The sequence below is a fragment of the Propithecus coquereli genome, unplaced genomic scaffold (assembly GCF_000956105.1).
Source record: "Propithecus coquereli isolate 6110/MARCELLA unplaced genomic scaffold, Pcoq_1.0 Scaffold2, whole genome shotgun sequence".
NCBI classification, from domain to species: domain Eukaryota; kingdom Metazoa; phylum Chordata; class Mammalia; order Primates; family Indriidae; genus Propithecus; species Propithecus coquereli.
The window spans coordinates 12,068,471-12,086,707 of NW_012144966.1; the positions used below are offsets into that span (position 1 = coordinate 12,068,471).

Genomic DNA, 18,237 nt, shown 5'->3' on the forward strand with positions numbered 1-18,237 from the left:
TATATGATTTGGGGTAATAGTGGTTAATTAGGGGCCAGATCTGCAGATTTCATATGTAGCATACTTATTGCTTCTTTGTCCTCATGTTTGGACCTTAGCTGTGTTTTGGATAACATGGAAAGTTTCACAACATCAAGTTACATGTCCTCTATAGAATTTTGCATTTCAGTCTTGTATTCCACTCTTCTTTTGGGGGATGCTTATAGAGCTGTTATCTTATTTTCCTCTTATTAGCGTACTGAGAGATGTAGGATAGCTACTCCCATTTTGCTGATGAAACAGACAATACAAGGGAATCTAGGAATCATTAATTGACAAAAAAAAAACTTTACTGAGTGCCAACTATGTATGTGGTGCTACCCTGGAGGCTATAAAGGAAACAAGTAGTTTTTGCCCATGTAGATATGGCAAATAGAATAAAAACTATTTCTCAGTTATGAGATCATGGTGAAAAGTATCATGCAAATATAACAGAGAAAAAATTAATTCCAACCCTAGCATTTAAACAGGGCTTTGAAGGATTGGCAAGGCTACAAAAGGCTGGAGCTCTGACAACCAAGACAAGAGGCTTGAGCTCTCCGGAGACTTTTTTCCTATAATATTAATAACAGTGCCAGCAGAACTCCCATGATACCCCTCTCTAAAGCACTGCTCAGGTGGAAGAGAACCATGTGGTCTAGCCTTTTCCCCTAAATGTCTGGAGCTAATACAGGGAAATGGGATCTCTTCTTGTCCCTACTAGTTCCATTCCTCATCCGTTCCTTAGCCTTCCTGCATGGCCTCACTAATCTACGCTAGTGCTGTGGTAGGCTCTTGTCTGGCTCTAGCCCTTTATCCACATTCCTGGACTCTTCCGTGACTCAGTTAAGCCTTCAGCCCTCCTCTATTGTTTCTGCAAAATGTTGTGCCCTTTTCAACTCCTGAATTCAGCATTATTCTCTCAGGATTATTATTCTGTTTGCTGGAAATGGAAGTGAAATCCCTTGGAACTGAAGGTAAAGCTATTTAACCTGGGCTTGGTAGAGTACCCACCCTTCAAGTTTCCCTAACCTAAGAACCAGCTTTCTGCCTTTCCAGGATATGAATATAATAAAGGAGCATTTCATATGTCATCCTTCATGTGATATCTAAATCCCTGTTTCCTTAACCCTGACAGTGTCCCTCCGGGCCCCTTAATAGGCATTTCCAAAAGACCTAGGAACCTCCATGCCTACATACAACTCCCCTAGGCCTGCTGAGGTATCCAAGAGTTTTTGCATTAAGCACTCAGACTACACATTGAGATCCTACCATGTAACTGAAGGGTAAATGTGAATGGATTAATGAGTTAAAAACACAAACATATTTTGGCTCATTGTGCTTCTAGTTTAGTTTAATAATACTTCTCCCCTAGTTTTCCTTCAAATAGATATAAAAAGGGAGAGTGGTGAAACAAAGCTTTTATTTATGGAAAATCTATGTGCCTAGAACTGGTAGTATATTCCAAACATTTTCTCACTTAATTATTATAAATACCCCATGAGGGAGGTATAATATCATCTCTGTTTTATAGACTAAGACATATGAGGTGTAGAGAGGTTAAACTAGCTTAACTAAGATCACCACTCAGACATAGTGCATTTGAATGTAATTCTATTTGATTTCCAAGCCTGGACTCCCTCTATCACAGAGGAGAAAGAGAAGTGAGGATTAGAAAGTGGAAGTCATATTTTGATATAATATACTTTTCAGATGGACTTTAGAATCTCATATAAGCCTTTCCAAAAGCATCATGTCTTGTGAAAATCTCTCCTTTGTTATTCTCTATGGTTTTCTTACATGAAATATTGTTTATAGGTGTGATAGATCACTATATAAGGCCCCCAATGAATCACACCTCCCTGTACCCCATGCCTATCTGAATGTGACCTTGCCATACCTTCCATCAAAAGACTGAACGTATCCCTCCACCTTCAATATGGGCTGCTCTGTGACTTGCTCTGACCAATAAAGTGCAGCAGATGTAACTTTGAACTTGTTAAGGCCTTGCAGCATCTGCCTTTGCCCTCCAGGGATCCTAACCCGAGACTGCCATGCAGTGAAGAAACTTTGGATGAAACTCCATTTAAAGACAGTTTCGGCTAATCAGATTTCTCAGCTGAGCTCAGTCCCCAGCTGATCCACCAGCTGAATGCATCTGCCTAAGGGGGTGCAGGGAAGACTTGGCAGAAAACTACCTGGTTAACCTTCAAGATTGTAAAAAAATATAGTACATTGATATTTTAATCCACTAAGTTTTAGGATGGTGGATTCTTACAAAGCAATAGAGAACACAACATGGTACTGAAAGTACAAAGCAACAGATAAAGCCAGCAGAAATTGGTAGTAAAAATACAAAGCAATAGATAAAGGTAGCAAATTGGTATTGCTCTAACAACACTACAAATATATGGCGTTATCTTTGGGGCCAGGCGCAGGCCAATGCCGGAAGGGGTGGAAGGAGACTGTTAGTGAGGCTAGAAGAGCAGTGAGGAAATTGCAATTGGAAACTAGAGAACAGAGACGGACCAATTAATTGTTACCTGCAGCAAGTCGGAAGGTAGAAATGTGCTTAATGAACTTGTTGATTTCACTAATTTCCATAAAAAGTGACAACTAGCTTCTTCTAGCTGTATTTGATAAGGTATTGCAAGAATAAGTTTGCATTTTCTATTGATGCCATAGAAATTATCAAAAATTTAGCAGTTTAAATGACACAAATTTATTTATTTATTTATTTTTTTGGCTAGTCGATTCAGCAGGTGAGTTATTATACACTCCTTAGCGGATTCCGATGACACAAATTCATTATGTCATTGTTCTGTAAGTCAGAAGTCCAACATGGCTCTCACCAGGCTAAAATCAAGGTATCAGCAGGTATATGTCCCTTCCTAGAGGCTGTAGGGGAAGATCCATTTCAGGTTGTTTGCAGAATCCAGTTCTTTGTGGTATAGAACACGTTTCCTTGCTGCTGTAAACTGAAGGTCATTCCTAGCTACTAGAGGACATGCATACTCCTTGGTCTCCTTTCTTCATCAATGGTAGGTTAAGTCCTCCTCCTCACATTTTAAATATCTCCTTCTCTGAATCTCTCTGACCACAGCTGGGAAAGATTCTCAGCTTTTAAAGACTCAGGATTAGGTTTGGACCACCTGGATCATTCAGGATAATCTCCCCATCTGAAGGTCTGCACCCTAGGATCATATCTGCAAAATCCCTTTTTATAAGTAAGGTAAAATATTCTCAGGTTCTGGGGATTAGAGGGTGCACATATTTGGGGAGGATTTACGTTGTCTACCACAGAGGTGAACTGAAGAAGGAGCTTTCAATTTGCAATAGAAGTTAGAGGAAATATAGGGGCCCCCAGACAGTCTTTCATCCAGTACAAGATTCTCAATCTAAGAAATGGCCTCAGGATAAAATTCAAATCAAGAATGTGGCTGTAAAACCCCTCCTTAAGATCCTTGAGAGACTCAAGCAGGGACTTGGAGACTTCTTTAAATAGATAAAGGGGCTTCTAAGAATATGAAGAGCCTCAATTGTGGCCCAACATAGGGAGATACCTGTCTCAAAAAAAATTATGTTTGTGGTTTTTGGGACATAGGCAAACCCCAGTCAGATTCACTGGCAATCCACACATTTTAAGGAAGTTGTATCAATTTGGATTAAAATAGACAGAGCCAGTTCAAAATGAAAAGAGGCCTCTGGGCTCCCAACTTTCTTTGGGCAAAAGGCAGGCTGAGAAAGCTACTCACCTGCAAACAGGAGCCACTTCTTATGGAAAAGCATGGATTCAGTTGGAAGGGCCAAGAGCTGAGGAGAGCACTAGATAAGGAGAAGGAGTGGCACCAGTCCTATTAGAATTGTGTCCTAGTAAAGGAGGATTCCCTGCCTCTGGGGTCAAGGGAACTGGTGACATGTACTCAGCTGGATTTCAGAGTTCTGTGGTCCAGTGTCTGCCATGTACCTGCTATTCGAATTACTACCTGCCCCCCGCCTCACTGCTGTTATTTTGTTCCTGTTGGGGAGGGAATAAAAAGGGCACATACTTTGTAGTTCACATGTCTCTGGACCCACAGATGCTGCGCCCAAGGAGCTGAACCTGTGGAATCATGCCCAAGGAACTTTGTGTGCACCTGGACTTGATTTAGGTGACAAGATACACAAAGTTGATTTTGGTGATTAAATGAGATTTGGGGGTCTTAGATGTGAACACTGTAGTTCGCCTATCAGAGGGACATGAACCACTCTGACCAGTCGGGCAGACTGTGGTAGATTGTTGTATAACAGTGTGCAATGAATCATGCCTTGCAATGTGACATTGTTACCCCTCCTATGAAGAGATGGAATCTCTTCCTCCACTGGCCTTGCGACTTCCTTTGATCATGAAAAGTGGCCTCTGGGTGCTCAATTTTGTTTGGGCAAGAGGCAGGCTGAGAAAGCTACACACGGTAGAAGAATGTGAAAGAAGTGACACAGAGCCTGGATCTTAGGGGTCCCTTAGCTTCCACCATCACCATCTTAGACTATTGCTCTGAGACAATGAGACATCTGAAGAAGCTGGAATGAAGACTCCATGGAGAGAGCTGCCAGCCATCCCTACTGTCCTAGCTGAGCCCAGCTCCCAGCAAACCTGCCAGCTGAATGCAGCTGTCTGAATATAGCAGGCAAGTCTGACAGAATCACCACCCAATCAACCTACAGAATCATGAAAAATAAAAACTCATGTTGTTCCAAGCCACTGAGTATTGCTGTAGTTTGTTACTCAGTAGCAGGTAACTGGAACAGCAGCTTAAGTACGTTACGTCTCATCTCACAAGTTATCAGTTTATATAGTACCATTTATTCCAACAGACACATTAGCTAACGAATAGAGGTGGCAAAGTACCATAATCATAAAAATACCATGGATTGATGAGTATTATTTAACAATTATTGAGTAACCATAAACCACAATATTATCTTGAAACTAGAATAAAGTGATACTCCTCTAATCAAAGTTTTTTGCTTTTTGTGAAAGTTGACATTGCTGCAAATATAATCTAAGCATATTCACCACCTTTTGTAGTTTAAGAAGAGCAATTGCCATTAGCTTCAAATCAGTTCTGAAATGAATAGAGAAACCATATAAAGAAGTAAAGAAAAAACAAACAAAAAAAACCTTTATACTGATTATTACTGGGTAAACAGAAATCTTAGTTGTAGAGATATAATGGAATAATAAAAACATTGGTCAGTCAGATGGCCAAACTGTCATCTTGATCAAATAGTCAAGAAATGCTCTTAATTTTTTGGACCAATTTGTTTCAGTAAGATTCTGGGACTGTGTAGATCTGTTCATTCACTCATTTGTTTATTTATTTGGCAAGTATCAACTACTTACTAATGGGCTAAGCATTGTGCTAGATACTGGAGATAAAATCATGAATAAGATAGATATGGTTTCTGACTTCATAAAGTCAGTTAGGGTTGGAGAGTGGGTGGTTGGTGGATAATGGAAAAGCAAATACACTGTCACAATGAAGTGTGATAGGTGACATGTTATAAAACACTATATTAATAACAGTTTATTGATTCTTCTTACAATTTCCTTTAACTCAGTAGCTTCCAGGATACAATACATAAACAGCACTGTTCATTTTTAAATGTAGCATCCTTCACTTTCCAGGTTCCCGGAGACCTATAAATGCCCTTGGGTTATAGCATATGGGGATCCTTGTATTGTGTTGTATCCTGATGCTACAGACCCACAAAAGATGCTGCGTAAGAGAAAACATCATTATTTGATCTTCTTTCAGGATTTCTAGCTGGTACCTAAATGAATTTTTCTGGAAGAAAGAGTATGCCTTCAGAGAGCAAAAAACAAGGAGGACCCTTCTTAATGTAATATGAGAAGCGGTTTCAAATGTCTGAAGTCTGCTTTTCCTCATGCCCATTGAAATCTACAGCTGGACATACCAGCCTCATTTTCAGTTTGTTTTTGGCTATGCTATTTCTCAGGCATCTTGAGGACTGATACCTTGTCCAAGTTATCTTTGTAGATCCAGTGAAAGAGTAATAAATGTTTTTTGAGTGACTCAAAGAATCACGGCAGGAAAATTATTATTCGAGACCACGACTACTTTCCTATTGTATTTTTATTTGGGCATGTTTGTGTTAGACTTTTTTTTTGAGATGGAGGTTTGCTCTGTTGCCCAGGCTGGACTTGAACTCCTGGCCTCCAGGAAGCCTCCTGACTCAGCTTCCCAAGTAGCTGGGACTACAGGTGTGCACGACCACGTGCCTGGTTATGTTCAAAGCTTTGATTTGTTTCATTTTCATGTAAACCACTTTAGGATAATATGGTAAACTACCAAAAAGGAAAATGAAAAATAAGCTAAACAATAAAGAAAATAAGGCAAGAACTGTGCTTTAAAAAAAAAGTATTCAGCGATACTTGTTAAAGCACAGTAAGGAAGGCTTCACTCAGGACCATCGTGATAGGTATAGGGACCACTGCAATGGGGTCTTGCCATGGGGGAGAAGAGATTAGGCTTAACTCCAGATGCAGCAGGGCAAGTGGCAATTTATGGCCAAGTAGCAGAGTTGGGTGGGGGGTGGGGCATCAGTGGACGGAAAATTACTAAGAGGAAACGTCAGGGGTAAGGGGGATTCTGGCTAAACCCACCTAACTGGATTCTTCCTGGAGACAGGCCAGGGTGATAAATATCACTTGGAGGATGTTGGAGGATGAGGAATCTTATGAGATATCAATATCGAGAATGGGGGGTTCTTGCTAAACTAACTTAGTAGAGTTCTTTGCTGAAACTGGATTTTGCAAGGAAGTGCACAGATGGGCCCAGCAGAAGTATCAGAAGCCGGACTAAAGTTTGGCCAAGCAAAGAATCTTTGCTAGTGCTTAGCATATTTTTTGTAACTCTCTTTCACAAGTGAAAGATTATTTTAAAACATTATCTCCAGAAAATTGTTTTTAATTGTCTTGCGTTATTCATAAACCTCACTATTGCACGTGTGTCAGGGACTGTATAGTACAGCAACACGACTAAAATGACAACCTATTTTGCAAAATGAAACTTGTAAAAACTAACACACTGCATGGTTCCAATAAGGTAGTGTTATCAGAGCGCCCAACAGCTAATGCCAACAGTCATGTTGTTAACAAATCAACAAGGAAACGTAGGGAATGCCAACACTCCTGCAACAGACGCTGGAAAATAAATTCGTAACAAAAGAACCCCTAAGAAGGAATTGATAACCCCAGGAATAAGCTTTCTTCATACAATTGCTGCAAAGTTTGATAGCCAAGAATCAGTCCCTCCTCCCTAGAGGAGCTAAACTTGATATCTGTGTTTGCTCTAGTTTTCCTCTAATCAAGTCATAGGCCTTTTCTCTTAGCCCCTATCAGGATGCTCTCTCTCTCTCTCTCTCTCTCTTTAAAATCCATCTTCTTAGAGAAAAAGACTTGTCGCCGCAGCATCCCAAGTACCCCTTCTCCCCTTTCGGTTGCTGGGCGCCTTCCCCTCCTCGCCTTTCCCGGTCAGTCCTAATGTATCCCTTTGCCCAGGCTGGCTGGGCTCCCTCCTGCACTTCTTCCCCTCCTCCTGCTCTCGGGCTCGCGCTCTCTCCCCTCCCCGCCCCCGTCGTGCCTCCCTGCGCGCTTCCCTTCCTCCGCCCCTCGGTCCCGCACCCTTCCCTGCCCCCGCCTCCTGCCTTGTGACACATCCTGGGCCCTCCCGGAGGCGGCAGCAGCGGCCGCAGAAGCAGCAACGCGAGCCGCCACCTCCACCGAGGCCGCAGCCGGCTCAGCCGCCCCCGGGCCCGCCGCTGCCGCAGTCATGGCTGCTGACGGGGTGGACGAACGCTCGCCTCTGCTGTCAGCATCCCAGTCGGGAAATGTCACTCCCACCGCCCCACCGTACTTGCAAGAAACCAGCCCCAGAGGTAAGGCCAGGGTAGACCGTTCTCCTGTGCAAGAAAAAGCCTAGAATGATAAAAGAGCTGGGAGTTATAGCTTCGAGATGGAGGCGAGCCTCTCTCACTTGGGGAGAAGGATGGGGGAGAAGGACGCCTGCTTGAAAGCTTCACCGCAGGGCTTTTCTGGTGGTGGCGGTGGGGTGTGTGTGTGTGTGTGTGTGTGTGTGTGTGTGTGTGTGTGTATTTCACCACTTCTTATCCAGGGCTACGGGATGTGACAAGAATTTCCCAAGCTGTGCTTTGCTGCTTTCAGAGCAGCCCCCAAGTGCAGCTGGGAGGTGGTGCGAATTTTTCATAATCATTCACAAATCCTTTCCCATTGCTGAGAAACCGGGCGTACTGCTCACCTTGGCATCCGTCCTTGAAAGGGCTTTAGCTGGAAAAATATGCATCTCCTACTATTCACTCACCAGTGCTCTCTTCTATCAGGGAATTAATTGCCTTACCAGAACGAATACAGTTGATCAATATTCCTAACATGTCTGAAATTCCTGCCCTCCGTTATTACTCCTATTTGTAAGGAACATGTGTTAGCTTTAGTTGTGAATGAGAAGGAAGAACCTTACTTCTGACAGAAGGGAAGATGGGGTATTTTTAATGCATGTCTGGGTGAGATTGAAATTAACTTTTAAAAAGTAACCCAAGTTAATACTGCATATATTTCTATTTATTTTTCTTCCCAAGATAGAATTAAAAAAGATGAAATGGCAATGGGGTCCGAAGAAGGAAGAGGGGTGTCTATTTACCAAACTATTTGATTTATTTAAAGATCTATCTTTGTTCTAAGCCTTTTAATTGATTGCTATAGTAAAAGAAGAAGGTAGAGTCATGAGTTATAGAAACTGGAAGGCAAGACCTTAAAAAACACTTAGGGTCGTGAAGATTGGTCAAAAATGACACTTGCAAATGTAGCATAAGTGCATCTCTCTCTTTTTTGGCTGAATGTAAGTGAAGTTTAAGAATTCAAGGAGACGAAATTAATGCTTTTGAAAATATAGGCAGGTCGTGTTTCTTGTAACACAACTTTTCTAAGTTCAAGTCTGGAATTGGAGCAGCTGTAGAGCAGATTGAACTTGCCTGGTATTTAAAACTTACATTTAACACATTCTAACTTGAAAATCAGCTCTCTAGATCCTAATCCACACTTAAGCAAGAAACAGGACAAAGGAAACATATATTTAGCTATAAATAATCTAATGTGATCAATGGCTTGAGAAATAAGGTGCAAAACGGAATAGACTCACTTACAGAAAACCCAGGGGTCATGTTTGTTAGTCAGCATTAAACTTGTATCAGAGGATGCCAGGTTGGAGGATTTCCTTTAATGGGCCAATTCAATATTAATATTTTACTGTTATCTGAATTGTATGGTATAGAATAGGCTTACAAACTTATTAATGAATGTGTCAACTTCATCAAGTCAGCGGTTTGTGACAAAATATTTGACGATTGCTCAAGAGACAGAGTTTGGACATAAGTAACTATCCTATAACCTGTTTTCATGCCCTCTATCTTGGATCGATGTTGTCGTAGTTTTAGTCAACTAGTGGCTAAATTATTCATGAAAAATGGTCACACTCATGGACCTACTTGTAGACTTCTTTATTATTTGCAATATATTTGTTTAACCTAACGAGACTCCTCAAAGTACACAATAAATACAAGTTCCAGTTCAGCCACTGAAAAAAGTTGTTTCATTCTAGAAAACTTTTAACACCCAGAGAAAGTCAATGATTTAGCAAAAAGCTCTTCTGCCTTATGGTAGAGTAAATTTTTTTCGTAACTGGTGCATGAGTCAGGTTAGATATTAATAATTTGAGATACTAATTTCATACAGCATAATACCTATGAAGAAGCGTAAACGAGAAGTAAAGTCTTTTTTTTTTTTGCATTTTGACAGAATATCTTTTCTTGATAAATAACAAGTAAGCATCTTCATAAATATTATGAGTAATACGCAAGATCTAATTCTGGAAGACCACCACCATTCATTCATTCATTCATTCATTTGGCAGCACAATGTCCCTGGCACTGCTGTAGGTGAACAAGACTAATCAAACCCATGCCCTTGTGGAATCTATGTCATAGTGGGGAGAAAGAATAAGTAAACATATGATTGAATTATTTCAGATTGTAAAAAAAATTCTGTCACTAGACCAAGTGTTTTTAGTAGTCGAAAACAATTAGAGTTGACAATTAGAATTCAAAAGATCAAAAATAGAATGTACTTTCTGATAATGAACTTTAGTTTATGATATCATTCGTAATTACTCAGACTTTTATTTAAAAAAAAAGTTAGGAGCCATAACTAGTGAATATTTTCTCCAATCCAACCCTTTGCTCTTTGTGTCACCTTCTAAAGAACAGGAATGTTAGTTACCACCCCTAAGATGATATGTTCCATTTCAGGTTGAAAGTTGGTAGAGTGTTTATTTCTAGACAGGTTATTAATAATGTAGTGGGAGCAGTTAGTATTATGCATCTGGTTTTAGTGCAAGAAAAATCACGTGTGGTCTGTGTAACAATCCTCCTGGGTTTCTAAGTGGAATGCTTCTAGTGGTCTCTACTGTGAGTACTGGATTCCTGCATAGACTAGGAAATCATCTCTCTCCTGATGTCAAGTGCTTCATTTGGTATATTTGCCAGCTACTGATTAGGTATAGAAATGAAAACTGAAGACAGTTTTAGGCTCATTTGAAAGGGGATTGGAAGAAATATCACAAGATTTATATAGTTTGGATATACTAATTGATTACTTTATACCTACCTATACCTGTAATTTTGTAGGTAGATGTGGCAAAAGAATATGACCTTTAAATTTATAAGATTTCCTCTGAGAAAATGGCTTATGTTTCAGGTTGTCTGATTATCTACATATTAAATATGGGAATGTGATTATATACTTCACTGTAATGCATACAAGGAAAAAAATAATTTGATATCCAGAGGCAGACAGTTTGATTGACTTAGTTTATTTCTTTGGTTCATTCAGTAAATAAATATTTGAGTACCAGCCAAGCACTGTGGTAGGAGGGGAAAAAAAGACATGGTTCCTCTTCCAGTGTAGTGGTAATATTGAGACGTAAACGACATAATCACACAAACAAGTGCAAAATACAATGACAATAAGGACAGTGACGGGAATGAATCCAGTACCTTGAGAGGATAAATTAAGATTTAAACTGTTTAGGGGAGTCAGGGAAGGCTTTTGTGAAGCTCGATTGAGATCTGAAAGTTGAGCAGGAGTTAACTTGGCAAAAAGGAGATTGGAAGAGCATTCTAGGCAAAGAAAGTGGTATGGGCAAAGCTTTTAGCAAGATGGAGTGTGGCAAATACAAGGAACTTAAGAAAGGCCAGTGTGGCTAAAGTGGAAACAGTAGTAGGAAATGTACTGCAAAATGGGATTGCAGAGGTAACGTGGTTGATATTCTCTAAAGACTGCCTTCCCCCTCCAAAGAACTATGTCTTCTGATGTTCAAGCCCTCTCATAGTTCCTTCTCTTGAATCTGGGCTGGCCCCGTGACTTGATTTTGACTTCTAAAATAAGATATAAGATATGCTGAATGACTTTGGAGGCTAGGTCAGAAGAGGTTTTACAGCTTTTGTCTTGGTCTCTTATAAAGTGCACTCTGGGAAAAGTAACTTGTCATGTAGGAAGTGGAACATACTGAGACTGCCATGCTTTAAGGACCCTTAAACTAGGCTACATGGAGAGAAAGATGCTTGATCAGCCCTCAGACATGTGAGTGAAGATGCCATCTTGGGAACCTAGCCCAGTTGAGTCTTCAGATGACTCCATCCCTAGCCAAATTCTTACTACAACTGCATAAGAGACTCTAGGTGATAACCACCCAACTGAGGCTGAGTAACCCACAGAATCAGTAGTGCTAATATCAAATTGTTGTTTTAAGCTACTAAGATTTTGGGTGATTTGTTCTGTAGCAATAGGTAACCAGAACAATAAATATGAGTCAATTCATCCAGGGCATTGTTCGTCATGTTAAGGAATTTTGCCTTAAGCAAAGGGATGCCTGGATTAGATGTTTGCTTATTTTTGAATCGCTCTATAGGTTAAAGAATGAATTTGAGGATTGGCTAGAGAAGATGGCTTCCTTGACTACTGTCATAATTTCTGGCAAATTCAGTGAACTCTGATGATAGTTTGGACTCAGGTGGTGGTGGAGGTAAAGAGAAAAGGGATGATGTTTAGCAGGTGTATTGAACAGGACTTGATGATGGATTGTACAAAGGAGGGAGAGAGAAGTGGTGAGGGTATCTCCTAAAAGTCTGGCTTATACAATTCAATGGTGTGATTACCTACATTAAGCAGACAACACCAGATGAGGACCAAGTTTTGGGGAACGTTGATCATGACCTTAGTTTTAGAAATGTTACATTTCAGATGCTTTCAAATATCCAAGAAGAGATGTGACAATCAGATCTACAAGTGTAGGACTAAGAAATGAGGCCTGGGCTGAAAATATAAAATTGTGCATTATTTGCATATTGGTGACAGCTAAATACATGGATGTTGATTCAGAGCTCCCCAGGGCCCCACTAGTGTGCCATGGATGTGCCTCAATGAAATACACATGTGTTAAGATATTGATTAAAGCCTTCAGGCCATTGGCCTCCAGCTCAGAGTAGCCATGCAAATATTGTCGTTTTCTCTATGTACCTCGATGTGAAAAAGTTTGGGAACCTCCAAATGAGATCACCTAGGGAGAAAGAGTAAAGTAAGAAGAGGAGAGAGCCTGGACAAAGCTTTGAAAAACTCTCATGTTTAGTGATTAGATAGAGGAGGATGAACCTAGCTGCCAGTGAGGTAGGGAGAAAACCAGAAGATGATAATATCACAGATCAAGGGGCAGAAAATACTTCAAGAATGAAGGAGTCATCATGTGAAAGCTGCAAGAAAGAACAAAAAGATAAGGACAAAAATGTCTTTTGATCTGAGTATCATGGAGGTCATTAGGGACCTTAGAGAGAGTTGTTTATATTTGTTTATATTCAAGTCCTTTTTAAAGAATTGAAGAATTATTCTTTTCTATCTAATGTCATAGTCTAATATACCTTTATTTTAATTGCAAACTTACCTTGAAGCAGCTTAATTTCAATGAAGAGATTAATATTCCTTTAGTCTGAAACACATTTAGGTTTTCTGTGAAGCAACAATTGTGTTTTAGAAGGCATTGCCATATCCCTGTCACCTTTGTTTCACTTTTTAAAAAAATGTAAATTTGAAATTGCTTAAGGAAATATTTTGAGTGAGTAGAAAAAGAAAATAAATTGACTCCTGGTTTGAGAGATAAGTTATTAATATTTAATATGTACTCTTGTTCTTTCTTAGAAATCCTACAGTACCTAAGGTTTATTTTTAGTGGTGCTCTTATGTCCCATAACTGGAGAAATCTAAGGTTAGATGGTGCCTGAGTTTAATGTGGGGATAAATTCTTAGTTTACTTATAACTGTGTTCTACACTAGTCTATACTTCTACTGATTTAGAGAGCTTGAACATATTTTGGCAAAGTCTTTGCATCCTTGCAGCATTTAAGGCTGACTGTGGATTGGCAGGAAGAGATGAAGACCCAGGGACCCATACCACATGCACAACCCACTGTAAGGTTAGATTAAATTCTCACTTTATTTGTCAAGGATTCTGAAATCCCCTGGAAGCCAGGTTGTTGTAATGAGCAAGAAAAGATGCAACATATCTGACAGCAGCTTCCTAAAGCTACCCAGGGCCCCAGTAGGGTGTGCACCCACTGCGATACTGAGCAAGCGCCATGTTGCTGAACACGAGAAGCCTGATTTTGTGCTATGCTAATGCTAATGCTCTATTTAAGGAAATTTTTTTCAAATTGGTTCTTGAATCAAAATCTACTTCACTGAGGCCACATCCTTTTCAAGTGAAAAAAGAGCCCAAACATTGGTCAATATCTGCTTCTAGCTTTCTAGTATGGTGACAAGCCCATTTCTTACTGTAGTCTTTTTCCATTTTTCTGTAGGCATCAGGCTCCAGGAGTTTTTTTTATTCTCTGTTATAATGCCCACATTCCCTTCTGTCTCTATCCGGTATCTTTAAAATATTAATCAAGAAATGTTTCATTTGTTCAGTCATCCTTTCAAATATTCGAGTGCCTGTTATACTATTCCAGATGCTGGGGAGCTTACGTTCATTCCAGTGAGAGATACATGCAGTAAGCATTACAGTTTCAGAAAATGGAGAAAATAAAGCAGGATATGAGTCTAGAGAGCAACCGTCTCGGTGGGGAGTGTTTTATATGGGTGTTCAGAAAGTTATCCCAGAGATAACAATCGCCCAGACACCTGAAAAGTGAGTTGGAATCAGCCATTGGAAGATTTGGGGAAGAGTGTTCCAGGCAATGGGAACAGCAAGTGTAAATAAAAGTTACTATTTTAAAAACAAGGAAGGCAGTGGATTACAGCATGGTGACTTAGAGGAAGTGTGGTGGAAGAGGTCAGAGGTGTGGATGAGGGAAGCCCAGGAGAGTGTTCTATTCCATATTCGAAATTGTATCCTGAGGACAATAAGAAGCTATGGGGAGTTCGGAGCAAAGGAGAGACATAAAACATTTTACTTTTTAAGGAGATGGTCCTGGTTAGTGTCTGGAGAAAGGATTATTGGGGGGGAAATGAGAAGAGGCTAATAAGACATGAGACTAATCAGGAGGCTGCAAGAGTAGAAGAAGCAAGAGGTGATGGTGTCTGAACCAGGGCAGAGGTGAAGGAAACACTGAGATGTGATTGGAGTCAGGGCGTGTTTTAAACATAGAGCCACAGGATGTGCTGATGGATTAAATCAGTGGAAAGAAAGGAGCCACAAATCTCCAAAAATGACCTAAGCAGCTAGGTACACTACCTTGTACCTAGAGGTAGGCACACAGGAGGAGGAGTTGGCCATGTGTGTGCGAGGGGGAGAAGGACAGTGGAAATCAATATTCTGTTTCAGACATGTTGAGTTTGCAATACCTTTAGTCTTGATTCAGTTGGGATGTTGAGTAGGCAGTTGGACGTACAAGTCTGGAGTCTGAAGAGACATTGGGGTTGGAGAGCAAATTTCCTTCAACAATTATTTATTAAATGTGAAAACATTTCCCTGTGTGGTAGGAGACGATGCTCTGGAATTCCCGTTTATTTCCAAAGACTATGCAAACTCTTTTTAGGAATGTCAAACTTTTAGGAGCATTCTGTTAAAAATTTTACAAGATTTGCCAGATGGATACAGATGTTAGCCAGATGGATACAGATGTTGGAGAGGAGAGTTAGCCGGATGGATGTTCATAACCATCTTTGAGGGCAATAAGCAAGTCTCTGGGAAGTGATCCAAATGGAAACCCTAATCCTTTCATTTTGGGGAAAAGCAGACAACCCTGCATATAGCTTTGTGCTCAGCTGTTCTGGGTTTCATTTTTATAATGTCTAAGTGGTATTCAATAAACTGGGAATGACATCCCTTTAATAGCTCTTAAAAGGGAATACATCGCTCCTGCTGTTTTCTATTCTTTTGAGAAGCCTTCTCTGTTTTTCTTTTATCAGTAAAGGGAATTTTTTTTTTCTGTAAGAAGAAAAAATATACATGAAAAAAGCAAAAAGCATGATTCCTTTTCCTGGACTTCAGTGAGTTGTTCAAGCATCGTGTAATTAAATCCTTTCATAGTCTCAGAGAATATCTACTACCTGGTTTGTTTGGCTTGGGAGACCTGAAACTTGAGTTATTTCTTATCTCTTCTTTACTGCTGGTTTGACCTTAGAATAGTTACTTTACATCTTAGGGCCTCAGTTTTCCACATTTATAAAAGGAGTGGTATATTATGTTCTCTTTGGCTTTTGTGTTTTATGACATAATTATTCTCTGTAAGGAATCTAGATACACCTAAGAAAGTATGTCTGTAACTTTAAAATATAGATGCTTATTATCCTTTCTTACCTCACTCTTTTACTTCCAAAGCCCCTCTTTCACTTAAATTCCAATTTATTCTAGTATTTTTTTGGAAGTTGGAAAGATAGAATATTGAACATTAAGGAATGTTATATGGTTCTTTTAGGCCTCAGAAGCCCAACTAGCATGCAATGTTTTATTCCTCTGTAGAATGTATTAATATTTGCATGTGCTACATGACTGGATAGGGCATTTTATTCTAAGCAGTTATTTCTAAAAGCAATGGCAAAATCTTTCTTCCTTTCATATTTTGTCGAGATATTTAAGCTTGGTTGTTTTATAATATAGATTTTAAAGCACTATACAAGAAAGCCCCTAACTGTTCAATGTTTGAACATATCATTTCTACAGAGGGAGTATTTGGGGGAAAGCAGATTACAAGATGAAATGTTATGGTTTCAGAGATTAAGTGCTAAGATTCACCATACAGAGGAGAAACAATATATAGAAATGATAGTGAGTAGATTTAAAGTAAGAAGATTTTCAAGCACCTTTTAGACCACAGGACACGTCCCAAATAAATACTAATTTCCACTGAGCTGTATGGATTCCACAAACTAATACAAAATTATTTAAAATTTTTATAACAAAAGCATTTTCCAGATTTACAGAACATAGGAGTCCTGTTCTACTTCTCTATACAGAATACTTTGCCAGGCTCAACAAAATGAGTATTTGGATTTGCTGTCAGCCCCTAATGAGGACATAGGACATTATTAAAACTGTCAGGCATGCCTGAATACAAGATGATCTAAGTGAAAGCCATGTGGTCTTTTATGACCCAGTCTCAAAAGTCAAATCTAATGTCACTTCTGCCATGATGTATTGGTCAAAGCAGTAATAAACCACCTGGATTCAAGGTGAAGTCACAAAGACTTCACCTTTCAATGGGAGGAGTGTCAAAGAAATTATGGCCAGGTTATATTAGTAAAACCACCACAATAAGCCATGTCATATCCACAAAATTAAACAATATGTAGCTGGAAAAGAAATGATTCAGTTCTATCTACTATTATGAAAAAGATTGCCAGGATATGTTATAAAGTGAAAAAAGCAAGATGAAGAACAGTATATAAGGCATACTCTCTTTTGTGTAAGAAAGATGGAGGAAATGAGAATAGTATATGTGTATATTACCTGTATTAGCTTCGAGAACACTGAAAGGATACATAAGAACAATAACATAAGTGAAAATCTCTGAAGTAAGACATGGTGGATGGACACAAGAGTTGGAATAATAATTTTGAGCATATACCTTTTTTACACTATTTTGATTTTTGAGCCATGCAAATATATTACTAATAAAAATTCAATATATCATAAAAATATATTATACTTTGGCCACATTATATTCTTAATATCTGAACAGTTTATCCTTGATTAGTATCCTGAACATTTTAACAAAAGCCATCTTTTAGACTTTGTCCCCACATCTCTGTACAGGTCCTTGCAGTTGTGCCTGCTACATTTCATCATGTTTGATTTGGTCCGTTACTCCAGCCTGTCAAGATCTTAATAGGCAGAGTCCTGTTTTTAAGATGGAAAACATCACTAGGTACTCACTTTTCCCTAACACCATACTCATTGCCTCATCCAGTATCATTTATTAGCTATTTCTAGTCTTTTCCAGATGGAGATTTACTTTTTACTTCCTGTAGGTAGATGTGTAGGAAAGGGATTCTGAAAACTATAACTTTTAATTTGTACCCATTCATCAAAGCCTTTTTCTTTCATGCAGTCTTTTCTAATCTCTGTTGTTGGAATATATATATTCCCAAAGCAATATCTGACAACATTTCCATTATATATCTTAAAACTTATTTGTATATGGGATCCTATAGGGAGAGACAAGGAGGGAGATAGGATTCCTGTCTCATCTCTGAGCCTTACCACAGTCCCTTGTATATGGTCTTGGCATATGGCATTTAACAAATACCAGTTGTATGAATGAATGATAGACCAAGAAAACAAGGAAGGATGGCATGATGGTGATGATGAAGTCACTTAGGGAGTGAAGGTTCTACAGGGAGCTGGAGTAATGTGAAAACAAAAGACAGAAGTGATCCTGCAGAGCATGTGGTCAGATCCCTTTCCTCATTAAAAATGTCCCCATGACAAAGGGAAGAACTCTGTGCCTACAGTGGGAACTCTACCCCTGCTGGCTGCAATGGGAACTGCTGTCTTCTGCTCAACTTTCGTATTTCTGTAGTGATTTCTATATTTCAAAAAGACATTTAGTTAGCCCATGGACTAAAAATATATATGCAGTAGAATTTAAAGG

General features: G+C 39.4%; 1 protein-coding gene across 1 annotated transcript in view; it reads left to right on the forward strand.

The window, feature by feature from the left end:
- Positions 1 to 7,742: 7,742 nt before the first annotated feature.
- TMEM55A (transmembrane protein 55A) overlaps positions 7,743 to 18,237 on the forward strand; it is a 46,738-nt gene continuing 36,243 nt past the window's right edge. The window contains exon 1 of the mRNA XM_012643577.1: positions 7,743 to 7,959. Coding sequence (XP_012499031.1) covers positions 7,854 to 7,959 — 106 coding nt within the window. The 5' untranslated portion in view covers positions 7,743 to 7,853. The remainder of the gene's footprint in view (positions 7,960 to 18,237) is intronic.